The 22,001-nt window shown below is 41.0% G+C and overlaps 2 protein-coding genes across 5 annotated transcripts in view; one reads left to right on the top strand and one right to left on the bottom strand.

Annotated features, from left to right (window-relative positions):
- VPS13B (vacuolar protein sorting 13 homolog B) overlaps positions 1-22,001 on the bottom strand; it is a 718,815-nt gene that overhangs the window by 147,379 nt on the left and 549,435 nt on the right. The window lies entirely within an intron of this gene.
- LOC142159196 (hyccin-like) lies at positions 562-1,574 on the top strand. The gene has a single exon (XM_075213868.1). It carries the CDS (start codon positions 676-678, stop codon positions 1,420-1,422), a length of 747 nt encoding a protein of 248 aa, XP_075069969.1. The 5' UTR covers positions 562-675; the 3' UTR covers positions 1,423-1,574.

The raw sequence follows: 22,001 nt of genomic DNA on the forward strand, positions 1-22,001 counted from the left end.
AATTGGGCACAGTTTCAGGGCTAGCACTTTGCTAGATTTTTACGCCATGCTGCTCTTTTTATATTTAATTTATTTATTATTTATATATTAGACATATACCGTATATACTCGTGTATAAGCCGAGTTTTTCAGCATACTTTTGTATGCTGAAAAAGGGCACTCGGCTTATACACGGGTGAACTTACCTGGTGTTCGGTCCCTCGGCTGTCAACTTCTACATATGCGTTCCAACAACAGGAAGTTCGGCATTTGGAACGCAAACTTGCGTTCCAAATGCCGAACTTCCTGTTGTTGGAACGCATCTGCCGGGTAAGTGAAAAATCTCCCGAGGAGAAGAGACAAGAGCGAGGGTGCGGGAGGCTGAGTCTCTGCCAGCAATGTCATGCTGCATCCCTGGGTGACCATTCTGGACTCGGATCGGCTGCTCTTCCTCCAGCCTTTTGTGGTTTCTTCTAGGACCTTTTCGGCGAGAGCACCAGTAGGGAGGGATCCACTTCCTTTCAAATGCTCGGAAACTTTGTTGTGCGGATCCGAACCGGCCCATCCAGTTAGGGAACACCTCCACTCTTCACTCCGCATTGTGAGTCCTTGTTGTACTTAATGGTGATATGTGAGTGGAGGGGGTCACAGTTCTCAATCACAAGACGACCAGTATAGACTACTAGATGTGGGAAGATGTTGACTACAGAGAGAGCAGCTGTGGAGGAATGGTTATCTGAGTTTAAGACCCTGCCTGAGGCATCCATTACAAGTTATGCTGTAAGTTTGAAGGAGAAGAGTTCTTTGGTCTCTGCCCTGTATGAAGTGATTCAGGAACCTCAGAGTGAGCTGCTGGAACCAGTCTGCCACCAACTCTTTGAGTTCTACCGCAGCAAAGAGAAGCACTTGAGGACGTTTACGATTCAGTTCCTTCCAGAACTAATATGGTGTTACCTGTCTGTGTCCACCAGCAGGGACCTACAGAGCAATGGCTGCATCGAGGCTCTTCTGCTGAGTATCTACAATTTGGAAATTATGGATGAACAGGGACACAGCAAGGTTTTGTCGTTTACAATTCCATCCTTATCGAAGCCATCCGTATTCCACGAGCCTTCTAGTATAGGGTCAATGGCACTCACAGACGGAGCTCTGTCACAACATGGCCTCGCCAGGGTCGTGTACAGCGGACCTCATCCACAGAGAGAGATGTTAACAGCTCAAAACAGGTTTGAAGTATTGACATTTCTCTTACTGTGCTATAATGCTGCCTTAAACTACATGCCAGCTCTTTCCCCCCGATCCCTGTGTCAGATATCCTCAAGGCTCTGTGTCTGTGGATACCCTCGCCAACATGCAAGAAAATACATGGGTGTCAAGAACAGAATACAGGTCTCCTCTGAATTTATGGTGCAGCTTCTAACCGGCATTTACTACTCATTGTAAGATTACACCTGTGTGGTATTGTCTGTCTATCTCCATGTATGTTATGTGTAAGTGCCATTCTGCCACCCAAGTGTCAGGACACATAGGAGCCAAGGGGTGAGCCACAGATATTCAGAGGGCCATCTGGAGTCTTATAGATCCATGAAATGCTAAATGAAATTATTTTGTACAGTAATTTTAATATATATATATAAATATAATATTCTGTACAATATATATTGCTTGTACAATATGCAAATGTTTGTTAATAGAAAAGACATGGAATGCAAAATACTATGTAAAAGTATGTGGTATATCGTGCTTTTATGAAGTATTGTTATCATTACATAGTGTTGGTCACCACTACTTAAGTAAAGCAGGAACATCGGTGTACAAGTTATACTACTAACCAGTCCAACTAGAACAGTTGGATTCCTCCTGGTTGGGTGTGTGTACATATATACATGCACTTAATGGGGCTCATTTAGAGGTGGATGCATAAAGTGTGTGAGTGTAGTGCATATGTTAAGTCTCGAGATGTATCCAGTTTAGACACAGTAGTATTTGTACCAGGCATACGTCAGACTTTAGTGTGCAGAGATGTGGCTTCACATTATTAGTAGTGAATGCTGTAGTCATATTACCATTTTTGTACACAATATAATAATGTAATAAAGTATCATACACACACGAAAACAACTCTCTCTCTCTCTCTCTCTCTCTCAACCTCAACAATACAGCCACCATGTTCATACATTTATATCCCTACCCCTTTATTTAGGTTAGGTTGTACCCAATGATTTTATAATCATTTATGAATGTTCCTTGTCATCTACCTACAAATGATTTCATACATTGAAACTATCATTTTCATTTAGGTTTTTAAATTAGTGCTCTTTTCCACCCTAGGCTTATACTCGAGTCAATAAGTTTTCACAGTTTTATGTAGTAAAATTAGGTGCCTCGGCTTATATTCGGGTCGACTTATACTCGAGTATATACGGTATATTAGACATATTTACCATGGCCTTAACTGGTGCTAAATTATTTTTATTTTTTATGTATGTATTTTGTACAGATAGTGGTTAGACCTTTGTCAGTAGAGGGCAGTGCTGAGCTTGTGGGAGGCAGTGAGCAGACACTGGTATGAGCGTCTTAGGTGAGTACAGGGAGGTAAGTATCATGATATAAGGAGTGAAATAGAGATAGATGGAAAGTTACCGACAGATAGAAAGTAAAAGACCATGGTCCCCAAGAGCACACTGTAGTTATGTGAGCCACCTGTGAAACTAATGTAGGAGGTTTGTAGGGTCAAACACACCTCTATATGAAACTAAGTTACATATACTCAACCGGTTTTAGTTCATAAGTTCCTTTTCAACTTAGGTGCCTAAGAGCAGTGATTTGTAAAGCTGGATGCAGGGAAATATTGTCAGTGTCAGCAACAATTATCACTGTCTGGTGTAGAAACTTTCCGAATAAGTTGTGTTTATTGAACAAGAGTGCAGTTCTGTACAGCATCCAAGTATTAGTATTGGGATGGACACAATGTCGGAGTTTGCAGATAAGCACAGACAACTGCTGGCTACTTACAAGATGAATAAGCTGCGGTCAGAGTAAGATGTGGTGGGGCCGTTAGTACTGGGAAAAGCTCTGGGCAGTATTATTACATTTAACAGATAAGACCAAACTGAAAACAAAGCACTTTGAGAAGTCCATAAACGAACAATGTGCTGAACTTATCTGCAGAAATCTGAATGATGCTGGACACAGCTGAGAATATAATTTATATTGGGGAATTCAATTGTTCACGGAGTGCCTTTGGAATGGTAGCAGGGGCACTCTACCGCAACCCCAAAGAGGTGCACAGGATTAATCAGCGGTACATTATGCACAACGTAATAACCCCTAGAGTGTAGCTACCATTCCCAACCTGTCTGATCTGGTGCTCACAGACAATGTGAAGGGCAGCAGCATAGAATTCATACAACAGCCGTAAATTTAGAGTGAGTAGGATAATGGAAAGGTTGATGAAAAAAGACAAGTAGACAAGGGGAAATATAGAAGAAAAAGTTTTAAAAAAATGAGACCAAATGTGGGAAAAAAAGAAAGTAAAAATGACAAATAAAGTATAAGACTGAGCTAAGCAGCTCATGAGCCCCTGGAAAGCATTGCTATATTTACTACTAAAGGCTCCTGCAATCCGAATAAAGGAAGAAGTAAATAAACTAATGGAATAATAATGACCAGACTTTGTTTAGGAAGAACAAAGTAAAAACTGACAGAAACACAACTGATCATTTACTATAAATTGACTAGGAGCTGGCACCATAAGTAGTAGAGGTAGAAAACAAGGACCGTATAGACTGGGAGCCCAAGGGCTAGAACCCAGAACAGGAGGCACAGGGAGCAGACTGTGCCAGCTGTGTGAACAGAGAGCACCGGAGGACAAGACCAATTTCCTACTGCAATCCACACAATACACCAGAGACTCTATGGGAGAACAAAGGAAACGTCATCCATACTAAAACTAGCTGCACAATATGTCATTATGGGGATGCTCTCACAGACTGAGAGGTTCCCATAAAATCCAAAGCTACCTGAATATCCCTGAGATAAACCGAGTGCTGGCTTATTTCTTCTCTGGTTTTGTTTCAAAAATGCTGCCTAATGTTGTCTTGGAAGGTGTCTATCAGGCTTATATAAGGCCTTTTTGGGTGTGGCTTACAAGCCAGCCCTTGGTAGATGTAAGCCCCGATACCTGGGAGGTGAGTGCATCTGATTTAACTACATTTTAATCAGTGTAGGACCTGCATACAATCCAGTTCCCTTGCTTGGGCGTAGGCTTAAATGTTTGATGAAAAATACGAACGAATACATCATGCTTTTATTTTGCTAGATACACAGATATGCAGTGGTCAAAGGCTGACAACACTCGAATATCTGCTGAGCTTGGTGAACCTTTATACACTAAAATCCCCATCATAACATTTGCAGTTAATGTTGCTATAATATAATTGTTTTGCTTTTAAATACTTGCTTTTAATGATCACTTACAGTGAGGATTGCATTAGTTGTAGGGAAATAAGTATGATCTATAGATACAGGGGAGACCATAAACAATGACAACTGCAGCATTATCACGTTACACAATAAAAGCATACGGGATGATTCAACATTCTTATATAACACTTAGTGCACATTCACCACTTCTGCTGTTGGTCACGCATAATCAAATTTTGTATTGGCGCTTCCTTGTTGGGCCGTCAAAGAGTCTTGTTTGTCAATTAATCGACTTCAGGTACGTTTCCTCCTGATTCTACCTTCTCATTGACTTCAGCTTTCTCTCCTCATGACCCATAGCCTCAGGACTAAGTAAAGGGGGGGCAGTACTGAAATTAGGACATCCAGGAATCCCACACTTTGTTAAAGGTTTTGGAGGAGTTACGTATAATGCTGGTCATGTACTCCATGCAGTGATTTTGCCAGATCCTGTTAGTCACAAGAATCTTCCCTTTTCTTTAAATCTAAACTTTTTAGTGCATATCAACTAGTGTGAAGCTAGGTGGCCTTACAGTACAAAAATTACAACCGGGCAATAAAAATCTTTTTACTGTGACTATTAAGTGACATTTACATAATGGTAGCATTTGACACAAAATATACAATGTTTTACAAAGATACCAGAACAGAAGATATTTGGACACAGCTGCCTTGAAGCATATATGGTATTAAAAGTCAAAGAAAACATCAAGATCCTAACAACCTTCTGAGATTTCCAAAGCTGTTGCACTTCAGAGAGTCAATAACTCCCTTATAAGATTAGATAAGCCCCATTTCCCATGCCAGCTGGATGACATACAACTGGTACTCTGTTTATATGTGAGCAAAACCCAAATTAAATGACTGTTTTGCAGAAATTTGTGATCCTTGATACATGAGAACAGTTATATCAGGCATAAAAGGATTGCATGGCATGGGCGAGCCTCTTCTTTAACTACATGCTTTCCCAGAGGCAAAATTATTTAAACACAATAAAATAAACCCTCTTGAAATAGAGACAATGAAAAAAAATTGCATTTTCCATACAAAATGGAACTGGATGCCAAGAGTAGGAGCCAACTGATTTTAAAGCAGCCGTGCTGGATAAAGCAGATTAAACTCTTTCTTACACAGCCATCTTACCAAGGAGCACACACACTTTACAGCAAGTGCAACAACTTCAGGATTTCTGTAATCCAATAATTCTAGAACTTTTTCTTCCAGGGCCCAAGTAAAGACTGAAAGTCATTTTTGACACCCACAATCCAATTTAGCAATAAAATGTACTTCATCATCATACTTTATAGCATAAATATTTCTCCTTTCAAAAAACATAATGCATAAGAAATTGGGACCGTGTACAAAATAATCATATTAATACATGATTAACAATGAATAGTAGTACACAATAGGTTTACAAGTAGAGGATGCTGGGGGATCCACTCTAACTGGATCGGTTAACCAATCCTATTGGTTAAACCTTCAAAGAATAAAATAAAAACTAAAAGTAACGTAAGCAGTATTCAAATCAGTGTTGGCTGGTTTAAACCAAAATTTAAAAACACTCTGGTTTTTTGATTATGTTGTGACTACAGGCACGATGCCGTGGCTTCTTAAAAAAAGCCAATTATAAGGGAAACCCACTGGTATTATTCCACATTCTTGTTGCTCGTGGTCTTCATTTGAGCAAGCTGAACCAATGCAGTACATTCACACACCCAACAAAGAAATAGGGAGGGTGAACCAGATGAGAGAGGTACTATATCTGTTTAGCATCAACTAAGGCTCCACAAACTCCTCCCCTACCAATCCTATAGGACAGGAGAAAACCACAACTAACATTCTCAATCTTAAAGGGTATACAACTCTGACACATTAAAGAGGTGATACACTCCCCCGGCTACCCTTCACTTCTATCCCCAATTCCAATAATGTAGCAACTTAACCACGTTACTGTCACGGGCACTAGGAGTTCTACCCAGGATTCACCAGATGACAATGCTTAACAGAGGGACGGGGTTACACAGCGATCCTCTGGGCAGTAGGGTGAATAGTAGGAACGTTATACAACAGCAGGTGGAGAGAGAATATCAATGGAGTAGATAGGAGTCAGCGACTCGCCGCTATAATGGTAGGAAAGTCAGCGACTTGCAACTATAGTGCAGAGGCAGGTATCAACCAAGAAGAGCTGGGCGGACGTGAATAGGTGAAGGAAGGTAACGGGAGAGTGAGTGGTCTGCGGATAGCAAGTTGTACCACTGCTGTGATGAGAAGACTTGTCCAGGTGCAGGTAGGTAGCGGGAGAGTCAGTGGTCTGTGGATAGCAAGTTGTACCACTGCTGTGATGGGAAGACTTGTCCAGATGCAGGTAGGAAGCGGGGAAGTCAGTGGTATGCGGATAGCAAGTTGTACCACTGCTGTGATGGGAAGACTTGTCCAGGTGCAGGTAGGTAGCGAAGGAGTCAGTGGTCTGCGGATAGCAAGTTGTACCACTGCCAAGAGGTGAGGACTTTGTCGAAGTCAGCAAATTGGATAAAGTCATTTCAATTAAAGTCTAGCAAACCTGGTTGTCTTTGTCTGAAAAGATGCGTACGGTACGCTATGACGTACAAGGGCACGCTACGGCGTGAAAGGGCGTACGCATCCACTGCACGTGGCAGCAACAGTAATCGGTCTTTTACCATACATTCGCACAAACACGCATACTTATAAAATAGTACACAGTAATGGTAATTGCAACACAGTCAGTTATGTCGAAATATAGTAGTATTTATAGTTATATCAGAGTTACATGCATATTAGTGAAATACACGGAATGGGTTAAAGGAATAACATCATGAGTGGTATCATAATGAACCTTATTACATATCCTACTGTTTGGTTCACTCTGCGAGGGAATCGCAGAGTGCATACGCAAGTTATGAATGATAGGGAATTATGAACTACTTAAGACTAAGGAATCCTGGCGGGAAGAGCAGAGCATACCCCCTGCAGAGATGACCCCCTCCTTTGGATTCCTTAGGATGAACCAGCCAATGAGTGACGACCCCTTGGACATTCCTGAGACCCGGACCAATAGATGCAAGCTATACCATCTTCATTGTATTACTGTATTTGATTGTGTATATAAGCAGCAGCTTGTGATCCAGAGTGCAGACTTCTTGTCCCCAGACTTCAGGATTGAATGACTGCACTGGATCCAGAGTGCCTGCGATAAGTAACGGCTGTATTTACTATTACTTCGCTTGAGCATATTTTTCCACTTATTGCGAATAAATCTTTGTGCTTTGGAAACACAAATCGAGGTTCGACAATCGTTATTGGTTAGCGACGATACGCACATAACAACTTGTCCAGGTGCGGATAAGTAGAGTAATAGTAATAGTCTATGGCTGTACGTATACAGCTGGAGATCAGAGAAGCTTGTCCAAACAGATATGCAGGGTAACAGCTAATAGTCTATAGCGGGTATGTATACCGCTGCTGAGTAGAGAAACTTGTCCAAGGCAGATATGCAGGATAACAGTTAATAGTCAATAACAAGTATGCATACCACCGCTGAGTAGAGAGGCTTGTCCTGGTGCAGACACAGCAGGAGAGCTGGGAGACTGTAGTGGGTATGGGAACCGCCGATGAGCAGAGCAGGTAATCCAGCCGGAAACAGAAGACACGAGCAGGAGAGCTTAGGAGTCTGTAGCGGGTATGGGAACCGCTGATGAGCAGAGCAGGTAATCCAGCAGGAAACTGAAGACACGAGCAGGAGAGCTTAGGAGTCTGTAGCGGGTATGGGAACCGCCGATGAGCAGAGCAGGTAATCCAGCAGGAAACTGAAGACACGAGTAGGACACAGGAAACACCTTCAGAGACTGACAGGGAGTGAGAATCAAGATCAGGCAACAATACAAAGGCCACAGGTGCCTTAAATAGGGAGAGGTGATTGATCCACCAATTAAGTTAAAAGCAAGGTCATAAGAGTTCAGGGATCCTGCACATGCGCAGTCCTATCAAGATGGCGGATGGCCGCGGCTCAGGACAGGCACCGGCAGGAAGGAGAGAGAACCACGCAGAAGAGCAGAGGCACTCACGGTCCGGTGAGTGACAGTTACATTTGGTTTATTCTAAAATATATTTTCCAGCCCAGCATGCGGGATTCTCTCAAAATGTTCCTAGTTTGCCGAATGACCGTTTTACTTGTAATGTAAAGCACTTGAATATTGTTGCTGTAGATGCAGCTCACAATACTGTTGAATTGAGGCTACCATGACATATATACATGCTGTATTATTTTCAATAAAAAATGATTGTATAAAAAAAGAGACAATACACATACTCATGGTTTATCTCCTTTATGTTTATTTAAATTCAAAACCATCAGACCGATTGAGATGAGTAGAAGAAGAAAGACTAAGGCTGGGTACACACTACAGGTTTTTCACCCGATTATTGGGCCAAACACATGATAAACAACCGTTCGGCCCAATATTCCATTAGTGTGTACACTCAAACCATGACCGATTATCGCTCCAAAACACATTGTATCCTTTTATTTGATTTTTAAAGCGGACTAAAAATCTTGATCAACGATGGAATGATGTCATATCAATTCTGCAGTGTGTGTACTCATGACTGGGAGCGTCCATAGATCTCAATGGAGTGTGCAGAGTTACAATATTTTTAGCCAATGGTTATGACCGATATGAATCTTCTAAAACATCAATAGTGAGTACATGTCACCCGCCGGGGATATCGGGCAGCTCACCCGACCCCCGGCAAACTTACCTGCCTCCGGCGGTCCGCTCCGTCCCGGGCGCCGCCATCTTGGATTCGGGTCTGCGCATGCACAGACCCGCAATTTATGAAATCTATGCCTGTCCTCCTATTGGCCAGGCAATCCTGGCGCCAAATACAAAAGGCACTTCCTCCAAACCCTCAGTGCCTGTTCCTCAGTTGCCTTTTGGGTACCTTAGACTTGCCTACTCACGTACCTGCTACTATACTCGTCTGCAAAGCTGACACTCCGTTCAGGTACCAACAATCTATTCTACCAGTCTGCAAAGCTGACACTCTACTCACGTACCTGCTACTATACTCGTCTGCAAAGCTGACACTCCGTTCAGGTACCAACCATCTATTCTACCAGTCTGCAAAGCTGACACTCTACTCACGTACCTGCTACTATACTCGTCTGCAAAGCTGACACTCCGTTCAGGTACCAACCATCTATTCTACTGGTCTGCAAAGCTGACACTCTACTCACGTACCTGCTACTACTCGTCTGCAAAGCTGACACTCCGTTCAGGTACCAACCATCTATTCTACCAGTCTGCAAAGCTGACACTCTACTCACGTACCTGCTACTATACTCGTCTGCAAAGCTGACACTCCGTTCAGGTACCAACCATCTATTCTACTGGTCTGCAAAGCTGACACTCTACTCACGTACCTGCTACTCGTCTGCAAAGCTGACACTCCGTTCAGGTACCAACCATCTATTCTACTAGTCTGCAAAGCTGACGCTCTACTCACGTACCTGCTACTATACTCGTCTGCAAAGCTGACAATCCGTTCAGGTACCAACCATCTATTCTGCTGGTCTGCAAAGCTGACACTCTACTCACGTACCTGCTACTCGTCTGCAAAGCTGACACTCCTTTCAGGTACCAACCATCTATTCTACTGGTCTGCAAAGCTGACACTCTACTCACGTACCTGCTACTATACTCGTCTGCAAAGCTGACACTCCGTTCAGGTACCAACTCTCTATTCTACTAGTCTGCAAAGCTGACACTCTACTCACGTACCTGCTACTATACTCGTCTGCAAGCTGACACTCTACTCTCGTACCTGCTACTACTCGTCTGCAAGGCTGACATTCTATTCTAATACCTGCTATTCTACCTGCTGGGTTCCAAACTTCCCAAGAGGGCCTCGCACAGTACTCTAGCAGGGGCCGCAACCTGCGAGCAAGACGCAGCTAAGACCATACTGCCTTGCGGCAGTTCCTGGCGAACACCGTCTGCTCGTTAGACTCCACGCCCTGTTGGTGTAGCGCTAAATTGTGCAGACCCTAGGATTCGCATTGTAAAGACCTGCTATCGTTTGTGATTGTGACAGTACACAGGAATCGGCATGCTGATCTGGACTTTCAGTCGATGTAAAAATCGTTAACGATATCGCATTGGGAGAAATTTTCTAGTTGGAGCCCAGCCTTGGAATGGCTCTCTTCTGATGAGATAAAAAATGAGAGCAGAAATGGATGTAGAGCCAAGCGCAAGAAATTTGGGCATGAGTAAGAAGACCAAGTCCACAGAATAGAGAATCATTTAGAAAAATGCAAAGAAGCCAACAGTGATGATGAAGGTATGATATTCATTTTTAATATTTTGATGTTATTTTAGCATTAACAGTTCCTTGTTTTCCCCTTAACAACTGTTTTTCCAAGATACATTTTACAGTTTATATAATTCACTTCAGTTCTTATACTAAAAAAGAACTATAGATATCTTTACTTGGCTTCTTTTTCCAGACACTGTCTCACTAAGAAGCAGCAAATCAACCAGCACTGGAATATTACCAGAGCACCTTCCAAGCAAGAAAAAGAAAGTTACTTCAACTGCATCTTCATTGGATTTGTTTGTTGTAAAAACTACATCTTATCAGAAAGATTTATTAGATATCCAAGTTGCTTGATTTGTGTATGCCACCAATACTGCATTTCGCAATGTGGAACACCCACAATTTGTCCGGATAATGCAGCATCTGTGTCCTGGTTATAATCACCCAAATGGAAAAGAGATTGGAGGTTCTTTACTGGATACAGTTTACAAAGAATAAAAAAGAAAGTGTTCTTCAGTGTTAAAAAATAAAATTGTGTAGGGAATCGATGGATGGTCAAATATCTATAATGAACCAATAGTGTGCGTAAAAGTAACAACTGCAACTGGGGACATGTTTGGTAGACACTGTGGACACATCAGGAAATCCACATACAACAGAATACCTGGCGGAGATGGCATCTAACAGCGTCAGGAAATGAGAAGAGTTGATGTGTTCTGTGCGTTCAGTTGTGACAGACAATGCACCGAATGTTTCCGAGATGCGTGACTTGTTAGATAACCACAAAGTCGTAGATATGATAACCTATGGTGTTCGGCACATCTTTTGAATATCTTGGCTAACGACTGTCAGTTTCAGAACCTCAAAGAGCATGTTCCCAATATTTTCAAAACAACGATTTTGCAAATGCTCTCAGACAATAAGGTGCTCCAAAACTTATCATGCCAGCTGTAACCCGCTGGAACAGTTTAGTGGACTGTCTGGATGGTTACATTAACGGCTGGACTACACTTCTAAAATCTGCGAACATGATCGGAACAAAAATTGATAGAGATGTGCAAGTATAAGTAGCCAATGTTATGCGTATGAGGAATGTTCAAGATATGATTTAAATTTGAAGCCTATCGCGGAGACTCTTGGTGAAACACAAAAAAAACCTTATGTCTCATTGCTCAATTTGTGTATGGAAATAATTAAAAAAACAAAAACTTATAAGGGATGTGACAGAAGATTATTTGTAAACAGATATAACAGAGCTTTAACTCCAGCTCATTTTCTTCCTTACATGGTTGATCCAAAGCAAATCAATAACTCTGAACTTCAACGAAGTGAAGAGGAGAAGAAATTGGGACTTGATTTTGCAACCTCAAAGTATGAGTCAAGTTTTCTCCTACTATTAATAGTTCCAGGCACAAGCTCCACCGGTCCAGGAATCATTTTACAATGAATCTGTGGTGTCGCAAGTGTCATGAATGGTGGAAGAGCCAAAAAAAAAGTACAATTGAAACAGGGGCGACCGCCCAGGGCGCAACGCTGAAGGGGGGCGCAATTTAGCAATATTTTAGGTTAATTTGGTTAAAATTGAGGGGTAGGGGGGCGACATTTGTCTTTCTCGCCCAGGGCACTAGAATTCTAAGTTACGGCTCTGCAGACTGGGAACTGAACAGTCCTCTAAACTAGTGTTTTTATTCAAATGTTTAATGCCAGTGACATGTTCAGTGCTAATGCTGAACTCTTTTTTCTTTCTGTGTGTGTGTGTTTCTCTGAAAAGTGCTTTTGCATTTTCCATTTTAAATTACTGTCCAGATTTAATCATAAGTAATAAGTTGGAATAATGCTTAACATAAACTTATTCTTAATTTCATCTATCTCTGAGTGTACTTTGTAAGTTTTAATAATATATAATCATAGTTTTAATATAAATTGGTTTTATAGAAAGAATTAAAATAAATCATATCAAAGCCTAATAACTTTGGATTGTTAATGCTAGAAAGCATAAAACATGATTGATCAAGGTTTCACACAAACACTCATATATATATATATAAATATATATATATATATATCAATGGGTGTTTTCTCTGGCGATAGGACTTAATTCTTTCATTCTTATCTATGAAAGGGTATCGCAGGTGATATCGCATCACCAGCAAATTTTATCCCTGGTGGGGCAACCCCATTCTATCACTGGTGATAGTACCAACATAACCCTTTTTCTGCTATTGCCATCTCAGTATGGTAACAACAGAACAAAAATATGAATTAAAAAATGTTTTGTTATTTGAAGAAAGCATTTTGTTTTCAATTGTCAATAGTTTTCAAATATTTAAAAAAAAATAAAAATATTTTATTAGTGGAACTGAGAAGTGAAAGCCTGGGCTTCATATCCACTGAAAGTTAGCCAGGTCAGGCATCAGCCTTTGACTCTTACCACTGTGGACCAGCAACGTAGAGGCAGCCGATTATGGCGGTAAGATTTTATTGATAAATTGTGGCCATAACAGAGTTTCTATTGCGACGCTAAGCAGCTAAAGAAAATCACCGTTATCGTCACATTTTAGTAAATCAGCTGTATGAGTTGCATCAGACTCAATAAGAAGCACATGTTACTCAACTTAACATTTTTCCAACATAAACGTTTTTGCTGAAAACACAGTGATTTCTTGTTCTCTAATTTAACAGGGATACAATACATCCTAAAAAAGAAGAACTGAAACCTAGGGAGAAAAGTAATAGGCAGCCAGATAAAGTCAAACCATATGCATGTTCAACTAATGGCTCCCTTTGTCCCAAAAATATGAAATATATACTATTTAAATGGGACACTCAGACTCTTTAAATTCATCTCCTCAGTATGCAACTCCTACTACATCTCTGTGTTTCAGAGATCATCATCATTTATTTATATAGCGCCACTGATTCCGCAGCGCTGTACAGAGAACTCACTCACATCAGTCCCTGCCCCATTGGGGCTTACAGTCTAAATTCCATAACATACACACACAGATGACAGAGAGACTATCACCCATAAGACAACAGATACAATATCTGAGGCTAATAGATATTGTAACACCAATTATTGTTCTTGGGCAGCAAGCCATCATGGCTTTATTCCGCTGAGAGAGAACTGAAAAAATTATTTACAAAAATAACATTTGGTAAACTAGTGACCTGAGGGAAAATGATCTCTCAGCTATTCTTTCCGTCCTTATGCTTACTTTGGAAAGGCTGCTTCACAGAGACATCAGCAATCACACACAATACATACCCATGTCACTAAAAGCGTCCGGATGCAGCTTGCGCATAGCATGCAGTAGGTCATTACTTTAGACCCAATACAAAGATCAGAGGTAACATAATAGTAGTTGTAGACAAGAACAAAGGCCTATTATCCTTATATATTGCTATAACCTCAGAGTCAATTTGGGTGAGTACAGGAGCCACTACAATGAGCTTAAAGCAGGCCTGTCCAACCTGCGGCCCTCCAGATGTTGTGAAACTACAGCATGCCCTTCTAGCTATCAACTGGTTGTCTACTGGCAAAGCATGCTGGGACTTGTAGTTTCACAACACCTGGAGGGCCGCAGGTTGGACAAGCCTGGCTTAAAGTGTACCCACCTCCTACAAACCTTGGTGGTAGTCATATTCAAGCAGACTATTAGTTCACTAGGAAGTAGTGACATCGATGAGGCATGAGCAATAGATTTCAGAAAAGGGGTACAAAACTAGTGAAGAATTACTTGTATGCAAATATGTGGATTACTGTTCTCCACATAGTATCTACAGTATGATCAACAGTACTGTATCTATATAAATCATGTTTAAGCATCATGACTGTGCTTATGTGTCTGCTGCGAGAGTGGAAGCAGCCTAGACCTCAATAAAAGCAAGCAATGGAAGAGATCTACTAAGGTATCCAAATTATGCTGGAGCTCCACTATTAAAGCACTTGCATTAGAAGACCTCCTGATCACTTCTGGCCTTCACCTTACAAATATTTTGCAGCAAGGCAATAGTAACAGTGATCTTGGAGAGGACATTTGCTGAGAACCAAGCATAATAGAATCCACTTTTGAAAGTAATGTAAACAGTGTATTTAAACTTGATATGGGAATGAGGATCAGCGCAGTGTTTTGCATATTAACGCCTTGTTTGTTCTTTGGTGGAAACTAACTGTCATATCTAGGCAGGACTCCGAAACCAACATATACACTCTAAGTATGTCCTCAGCAACAGAGTAAACTTCTAAGGGAGAATAGAAAGATCCAGGACTCTCCTTTCACAGCTTCCTAGAAGTCCATCCTGGATAGATACCTAGATTCCGCCTCAAACAAATTTCTTCATTGTTAAACATTCACAACAAAACTTTCTATCAGTTCAACTTAAAACAGAATTAGCACAAGAATGGTGGAGAATCCTTCCACTTTCATATAACCAATGTGTGTCTAATAAGTCACATGGCCTGCCTCTCTAAAATTTTGGAAATGGCATGTACGTTTAAAACGAATCACACAAAAGCAATTCCTGGAATGCCACATACATTCCACTTAAACAAACAAGCTTAATTTATAGCAGGGGATGGACTGATCTAAATATATAGTTTGCCTCCAAGTAGGTTTAGAGTGTTTCTTGCATACATATGAATGAATGATTGATGTATTAATAGTGATCATAAATTGTACTTATTGCCTTTGTCAAATTATATAAAAAAAAGTTCTTATACAGGGATATATATATATATATATATATATATATATATATATATATATATATATATATATATATATATATATATACACACACACACATATATATATATATATATATATATATATATATATATACATACACACAGTATACATATACACATTGATTGCTTTATTCATTGCAATTTTCAGGTGGCAACAAGAGTAACATTTCCGCTGCTAACATCAGACCAGGGATATTCTCCCACACAGGATAAACCAATCAGGCACTAAATATCCTACTTTAATATTTCTCTTTTGGCAGAAATGCCAGCAGTTTAAGCTCTTTTTGCCATCTTGTCATAAACCTGAGTCTAAATTACATTCAAGTGACAGAATAACTCTGCAGTGATGTTAAACAGATGCAATCTATTGGTGAATTAATATGTGTTCTTGTCGAACACAGTTACACTTGTTGCACAGAGCCTGTTCCATCACACATCACACAGCGTGGTCTGGAAACCTGTTTAATCCACCACAGGCTGTACTGGACTTAACTTTATTGGTTGTAGTAGGGTCACACGTGGGGGCTGAGCTCTTGTAATATACACATGATTTCAAAAGGTCTTAATTACATTTTAAAACTCAGGCCAGGAATCTTACTTGTTTTCTGTCTAAACACAGTTCACAGCGAGTTCAGGTTGGTGATGAATCAGGGGATAAAAAGCCAATGATGATTATCTGTTTATAGTGAGCTCATCTGACCAGACCCAATCACATCAGGCAGGTACAGGACCATGCACATGAAGTCTGTGGATTGGCAATAGGTATAAGGCAACAAGGCCCTGGTGTCCTAGAGACCTAATAAACAGAAAAAGGCAAGTTGCTAAATTTATAACTGGTCAAATGTACAACTAAGAGGGGCTGGAAGAGTCCAAAAATAAAAAAAAATAGAATTCAGCTGTAAGTCAGTAAAAAAATAAAGATCCAAATTAAACCCTACTACTAAAACAATAATAAAAAAAATATACATTCCTAAGTGCATATATTTGCAAATATACATAAATGCCATCCTCCACTTTCCAGATGTCTCCACTAATACAGGTCCTCACTGTACTCAATGAGAGTACCAACACTGTGTCAAATTTATACATTTTATATGTTTAAATCGATAGCAAAATGTAACACGTAACTCCCAACATGAATGTACATGGAGATGTGACCACGACTCACAAGGGATTGCCACATAACATTAGGGGTGTGGCACTTCATCCATGGGCGTGTCCAGTATGTCAGAAGCACAGGGCCACTCCCACCCCCATCCTCTAATAACACCCCTTCAATGCCAACTGCCGCTGGTACTAACAGTATTGAAGGGGCATTAGAGTAACATACATCACAACTGCCCCTAAACTGGAACTATCTTCTAAATCGGGACAGTTGCAAGGTAAGTACCAGGAGGCAGATGAGTTCTCCTGACAGGTAACACATCTCACAATAGGCCCAGACAAACCAAGGTACAGCTACATACCCAAAATGGTGCCATCCTATATATTGCAGCAAAAAAGGAAAGACTTGGGGGTATAATTACTAAACTGCGGGTTTAAAAAAGTGGAGCTGTTGCCTATAGCAACCAATCAGATTCTAGTTGTCATTTATTTAGTACATTCTACAAAATGACAGGTAGAATCTGATTGGCTGCTATAGGCAATATCTCTAGTTTTTCAAACCCGCAGTTTAGTAAATGTACCCCTTGGACTTGTCCCAAAGACCTAAAGTGAACTGCCGGGGACAGAGAAGATATGATGGAGGGCTGTCAGGAGACAAGGCGCCAGGTGACATGGGTACATGAATGTCTAGAGTTTGTAGAGCCCCTAGAAAGGTGGTATCAGTGTTTGGAAAAATCAGGATTTCAGAGGGATTACATTTTTCAATGGGGCACAGTATATTTTAGCCAAGACACTGAGTTGCACTTATTCAACACTACAGCCCATTTATTTGACAGTAGCCTAAAAGCAGTTTGAGAACAAAAGATTACTCCATTGTTAAGTAACTAAGACCAACAGAAATGACTTAGACGCAGGAAAGACACCCAACAACTCATTGCTACATGCTCTATGGGATTTATACCAACTGAGAAACACTTCTGCTCCTACACCCGTTGCACATGAATGCAAAATGCGGCACCATAGCTTCTGACATTAATATTAGGGTAAGATGGTGTGAAAGGAGACAAAAACTGAATCATCATCATCATCTATTTATATAGCGCCACTAATGCCGCAGCTCTACAGAGAACTCACTCACATCAGCCCCTGCCCCATTGGAGCTTACAGTCTAAATTCCCTAATACACACACACACACACACACACAGACTGAGAGAGACTAAGGTAAATTTAATAACAGCCAATTAATCTACTAATATGTTTTTGGCGTGTCGGAGGAAACCATAGCACCCGGAGGAACCCACGCAAACACAGGGAGAACATACAAACTTCACACGGATAATCTGTGCATGCTGTGAGGCAAAAGTGCTAACCACTAAACCACCATGCTGTGAATAGCATATAGTAAAACTTGTTGTCTCAACTCCGTGTATATATATTTATTGTCTATGGGAGAAAAATGCTGTGCATCTGAATTGCACAAATAGGGGAACTTCCTCAATAACTAGTTTGTTTTATCTTTTGATATTTTGGTATCAGATTCTCATCTGGGTAAGCAGCATGAACTCCACATGAAAAGGCTGAACGTGTGAATGAGCTCTGCTAGAAGATAGATGTCCGCATTTGTAAACTTTGTGTGAAAACAGTATTTTTTGTAGCTAGTTTATCAGTAGCCACTCAGAGCGCTGCTATAAACTAACAGTAGGGAACTGACCAGGATTAATAGAGGTACTCAGTCCTGGGATTAGATGGTGTCTTGTTTCATGGGTTTTAGGCCATCTGTTCTTCCCTCCTACATTTTACTTTTGCTAAACTATAAACGCACCTCCACCTCAGGGACCATAGAAAGGAATTAGAATTCTTCTGCTTCTCATTATCACAAGATTCAGTAACTCACTTCATTGTCAGGATAATCCCCCTTTACTCTTTTTTTTGCACTTGCACAGAATGCCAAGATGACAAATACAATCCCAGATGTTCTCAAACTGATGAGGTCTCCACTTTCTTCTGGAGCGTTTGGTCTGCGCTGTAATGGGTCAGAGTGTCACCGCTGACAGAACCCTGATGCCCACACCCAATATCCATTCACTCTTGTTAGTAATTTGTTTAGCTGTCCACATACTACACTTCCACCTTAATCCCTCTTGGCCATTTACATTACTTAGCTTGTTCTCTAGCTCCACCGACAGAGAATTAATTTCCTATTGTTCAAGTGCTGGAGAGTTTCGATTTCTTTGTAAAAGTTAAAAGGCCCTTTGGGGTATTTTAAACGACTGGTTTCTGTAGCTTATTATTGCAGGTAGTCATTTTTAATTTAATGTTTTATTTCCCCCTGGATCGCATGCACCTTTCTTCCTTCTGAACGACAATCAGAGGTAAAATCAGTTGGCCTGGTGGCGGCAATAAAGTATTTGGGTGGACGCCATCGATTATTAACTGTTACAGAAAGCTGCTCTGCCCAAGTCTCTTCATAGGACATAATTATGCAGGTCATTAATTGGATTTAATATGGACTATGATGAACAGCCAATTAGAAATGAATATGGCCAATAAGGCTTCTTCTGTGAAAGGTAAGTTACTGTTTGCTTTCAAAGTTCTATAATGTATTGTTGAAACTTAATATTTGATCCACAACATAGCGGAATCCTGTGGTACCAAAGCAGATAAAAGGCAATGAGTTTTAAAGGTTTATTATCTTGCTGTAATTAGCACAAATGTGCTGTAACCCATAGCAACAAGTGTAGTCAACAACAACCATGCAGCTACGAACTTCATCCGAAAATTCACTTAGAGTTTGGCATTTAATGCAAAATGGGTCATGTGACTCTAGTGGGCAGGGTCTGTTTCTTGAAGAATTACAAAATATTAGATGTCAAAAGGTGATACTTGCTCCTGGCATACTAAAAATGCTCATACTCTTCTGAGAAGCATCAATACTTAATAAAAGTTGCTCTGAAGCATGTACATATGTCAGTTTCTGTAATATCTCCAGATAGAGGGTTCAGTTTTAATATAGCTCTCTGCTGGTTGCAGCACTATGACAGTGAGATAGAAAATGTACAATGTTTAGCTCCCAACAATAAAAACAATTGATCACGGCATATAGTGCTTGTTGAGACCTTTTAGCCAACTTCACATTGCTGCAAAGGTTCTATTCAGGGGCGGATTGGGAACATAAAGTGGCTCGGGAAAAAATCTGGAAGTGGCCTCATGTGGGTGGGACCAAGTCAAGTGTAGGCAGGGCAAACACAAAAAGAGGGGGGATTAATACAAAGTTGATTATGCCATCAGAGGGCTGAATATTGCTCATACCACCATTGTCCCAACATTCCCACTCATGAGACAGAGCCCTAAATCAGTACTGTCCCGCTGAAACATATTCATGTTTATTTAACAACATGTTGCAGAGGAACTGCCAATATAGAAAAATACAGTTGACAGACTGTCCTGCTCTCTCCTACCTGTTCTTGTTGCTTTCTCTACCTGTGGTTGCTGGTGTCTCTTAATCAGTTGCTGCTTGTCTGTATCCTGGAATGCTGGGGGCCCTATTTGGGGAAAAAAATAGTACATAAAATTTAGAAAACTCCAACAAGCTCCGGTTTAAATCAAAAGCACCCACATTTAATAAATAGGCTTCCTTCCAGCCCCAACATTAAAATGCTAGAATTCACATTTAATAAATAAACCTCTTTCCCTCCCTCCAAACAGCCCCAGCAATAAATTGACAGCATTTACATTTAATAAATATAACCATTTTCCACGACCATGTCGGCATTAAATAATTCATATTTAATAAATAGCCCTTTTCCCAAACTCACCCCCACATTCAATAGCCCCCAAATCATCCCATCTTAAATAGTCCCCACTATTAAATTTCCCCACCATCACTCCACAAACCAAATAGCACCCATTAATTAGCCACCACCTACCTCACACCCATATTACATTGCCACAAGCCCCCTTTGCCAACACACACCATTACCACAAGCCCCCTTTGCCAACACACACCATTGCCATCAGCACCCCCTGCTGCCTTCACACACACATTGCCATCACCCACCCCCCCCTGCTGCCTTCACACACGCATTGCCATCACCCACCCCCCTGCTCCCTTTACACACACATTGCAATCAGGCCCACTCCGCTTACACACACACTAGTATCAGCCCCCCTTCCGCTCACACACACACTAGAATCAGTCCCCCGTCGCTGCGCACACACACTGAAATCAGTCCCCCCGCTGCTGCACGCACACACACACTAGAATCAGCCTCCGCTCACACACACACTAGAATCAGACCCCCCCGCCACTGCGCACGCGCGCACACACTAGAATCAGCCTCCGCTCACACACACACACATACTAGAATCAGACCCCCCCCCCGCCGCTGCACGCACGCACACACACACACAAACACTAGATTCACACTGGAGTCAGCCCCCCTCCACACATGGAGACAGACACTGCCATAAGCCTGCTGCTGCCGCGCTCACTTACCTGTCAGCCGCTTCCAGCTGCGCTCCTCTGCTCACATGGGACGGCACCTGTCACATGGTGCGCGTCCCATGTGATTGTTGGATAGGCCACTTACAGGGGGAGATCCGCTGTCCTTGTTTAAAAAAAAAAAAAAATTAAAAGGAAACAAAAAAAACCCAGACAGGCGGCCTCATTAGGTCATCGGCCTACCGGGAAAGTTCCCGGTAAGGTTTATGACCATTCCGCCCCTGGTTCTATTTAAGTGATGTTTAGATTCCACAGGGCTAGCAATAATTAAGCCTGGTTTTGTCTAGTCTAATTGAATATTATCAATTCACTTTGGTTCACTGGTTGAATAAGTAACTACGGGGGGAGCTGGTATTGGATAACTTTCTTCCTTCAATAAATGAAATGACCATTTAACAACTGTATTCTGTGTTTACCCGGGTTGTCTTTGTCTTATATTCAATTTAGTATGAAGATCTGAAACTATGCAGTGTGACAAACATGCAAAAATAAAAAAAATCAGGAAGAGGGTGAAAACTTTTTCACACCACTGTATATGAAACGCACTGGATGTGCAGTGCAAAAAGCAAATGCGGAAATATCTGAAAATTGCACTGTGAAAACGCATAACACGAATAAAAAATATATTAATATTTTAATAGGAGAAGACCATGTAACACATACTCCAGAGTGTATTAGAATAGATAAATGTGCAGCGCATATGGCTCATTCTTCAGGAGCCCAGAAGGCAGATAAAACACAGCAGACAGCCTTAAAAGAAGCCGTCTACTATATATGTAAAAATGAAAAGAAGAGGGAATGTCAGGTTAATCTTCACATTGTTTTGCTTGCTTTATTAGTTGACCTCTTGGATCTTCAGCTTATGA

Source organism: Mixophyes fleayi, chromosome 5 (assembly GCF_038048845.1).
Source record: "Mixophyes fleayi isolate aMixFle1 chromosome 5, aMixFle1.hap1, whole genome shotgun sequence".
NCBI lineage: Eukaryota > Metazoa > Chordata > Amphibia > Anura > Limnodynastidae > Mixophyes > Mixophyes fleayi.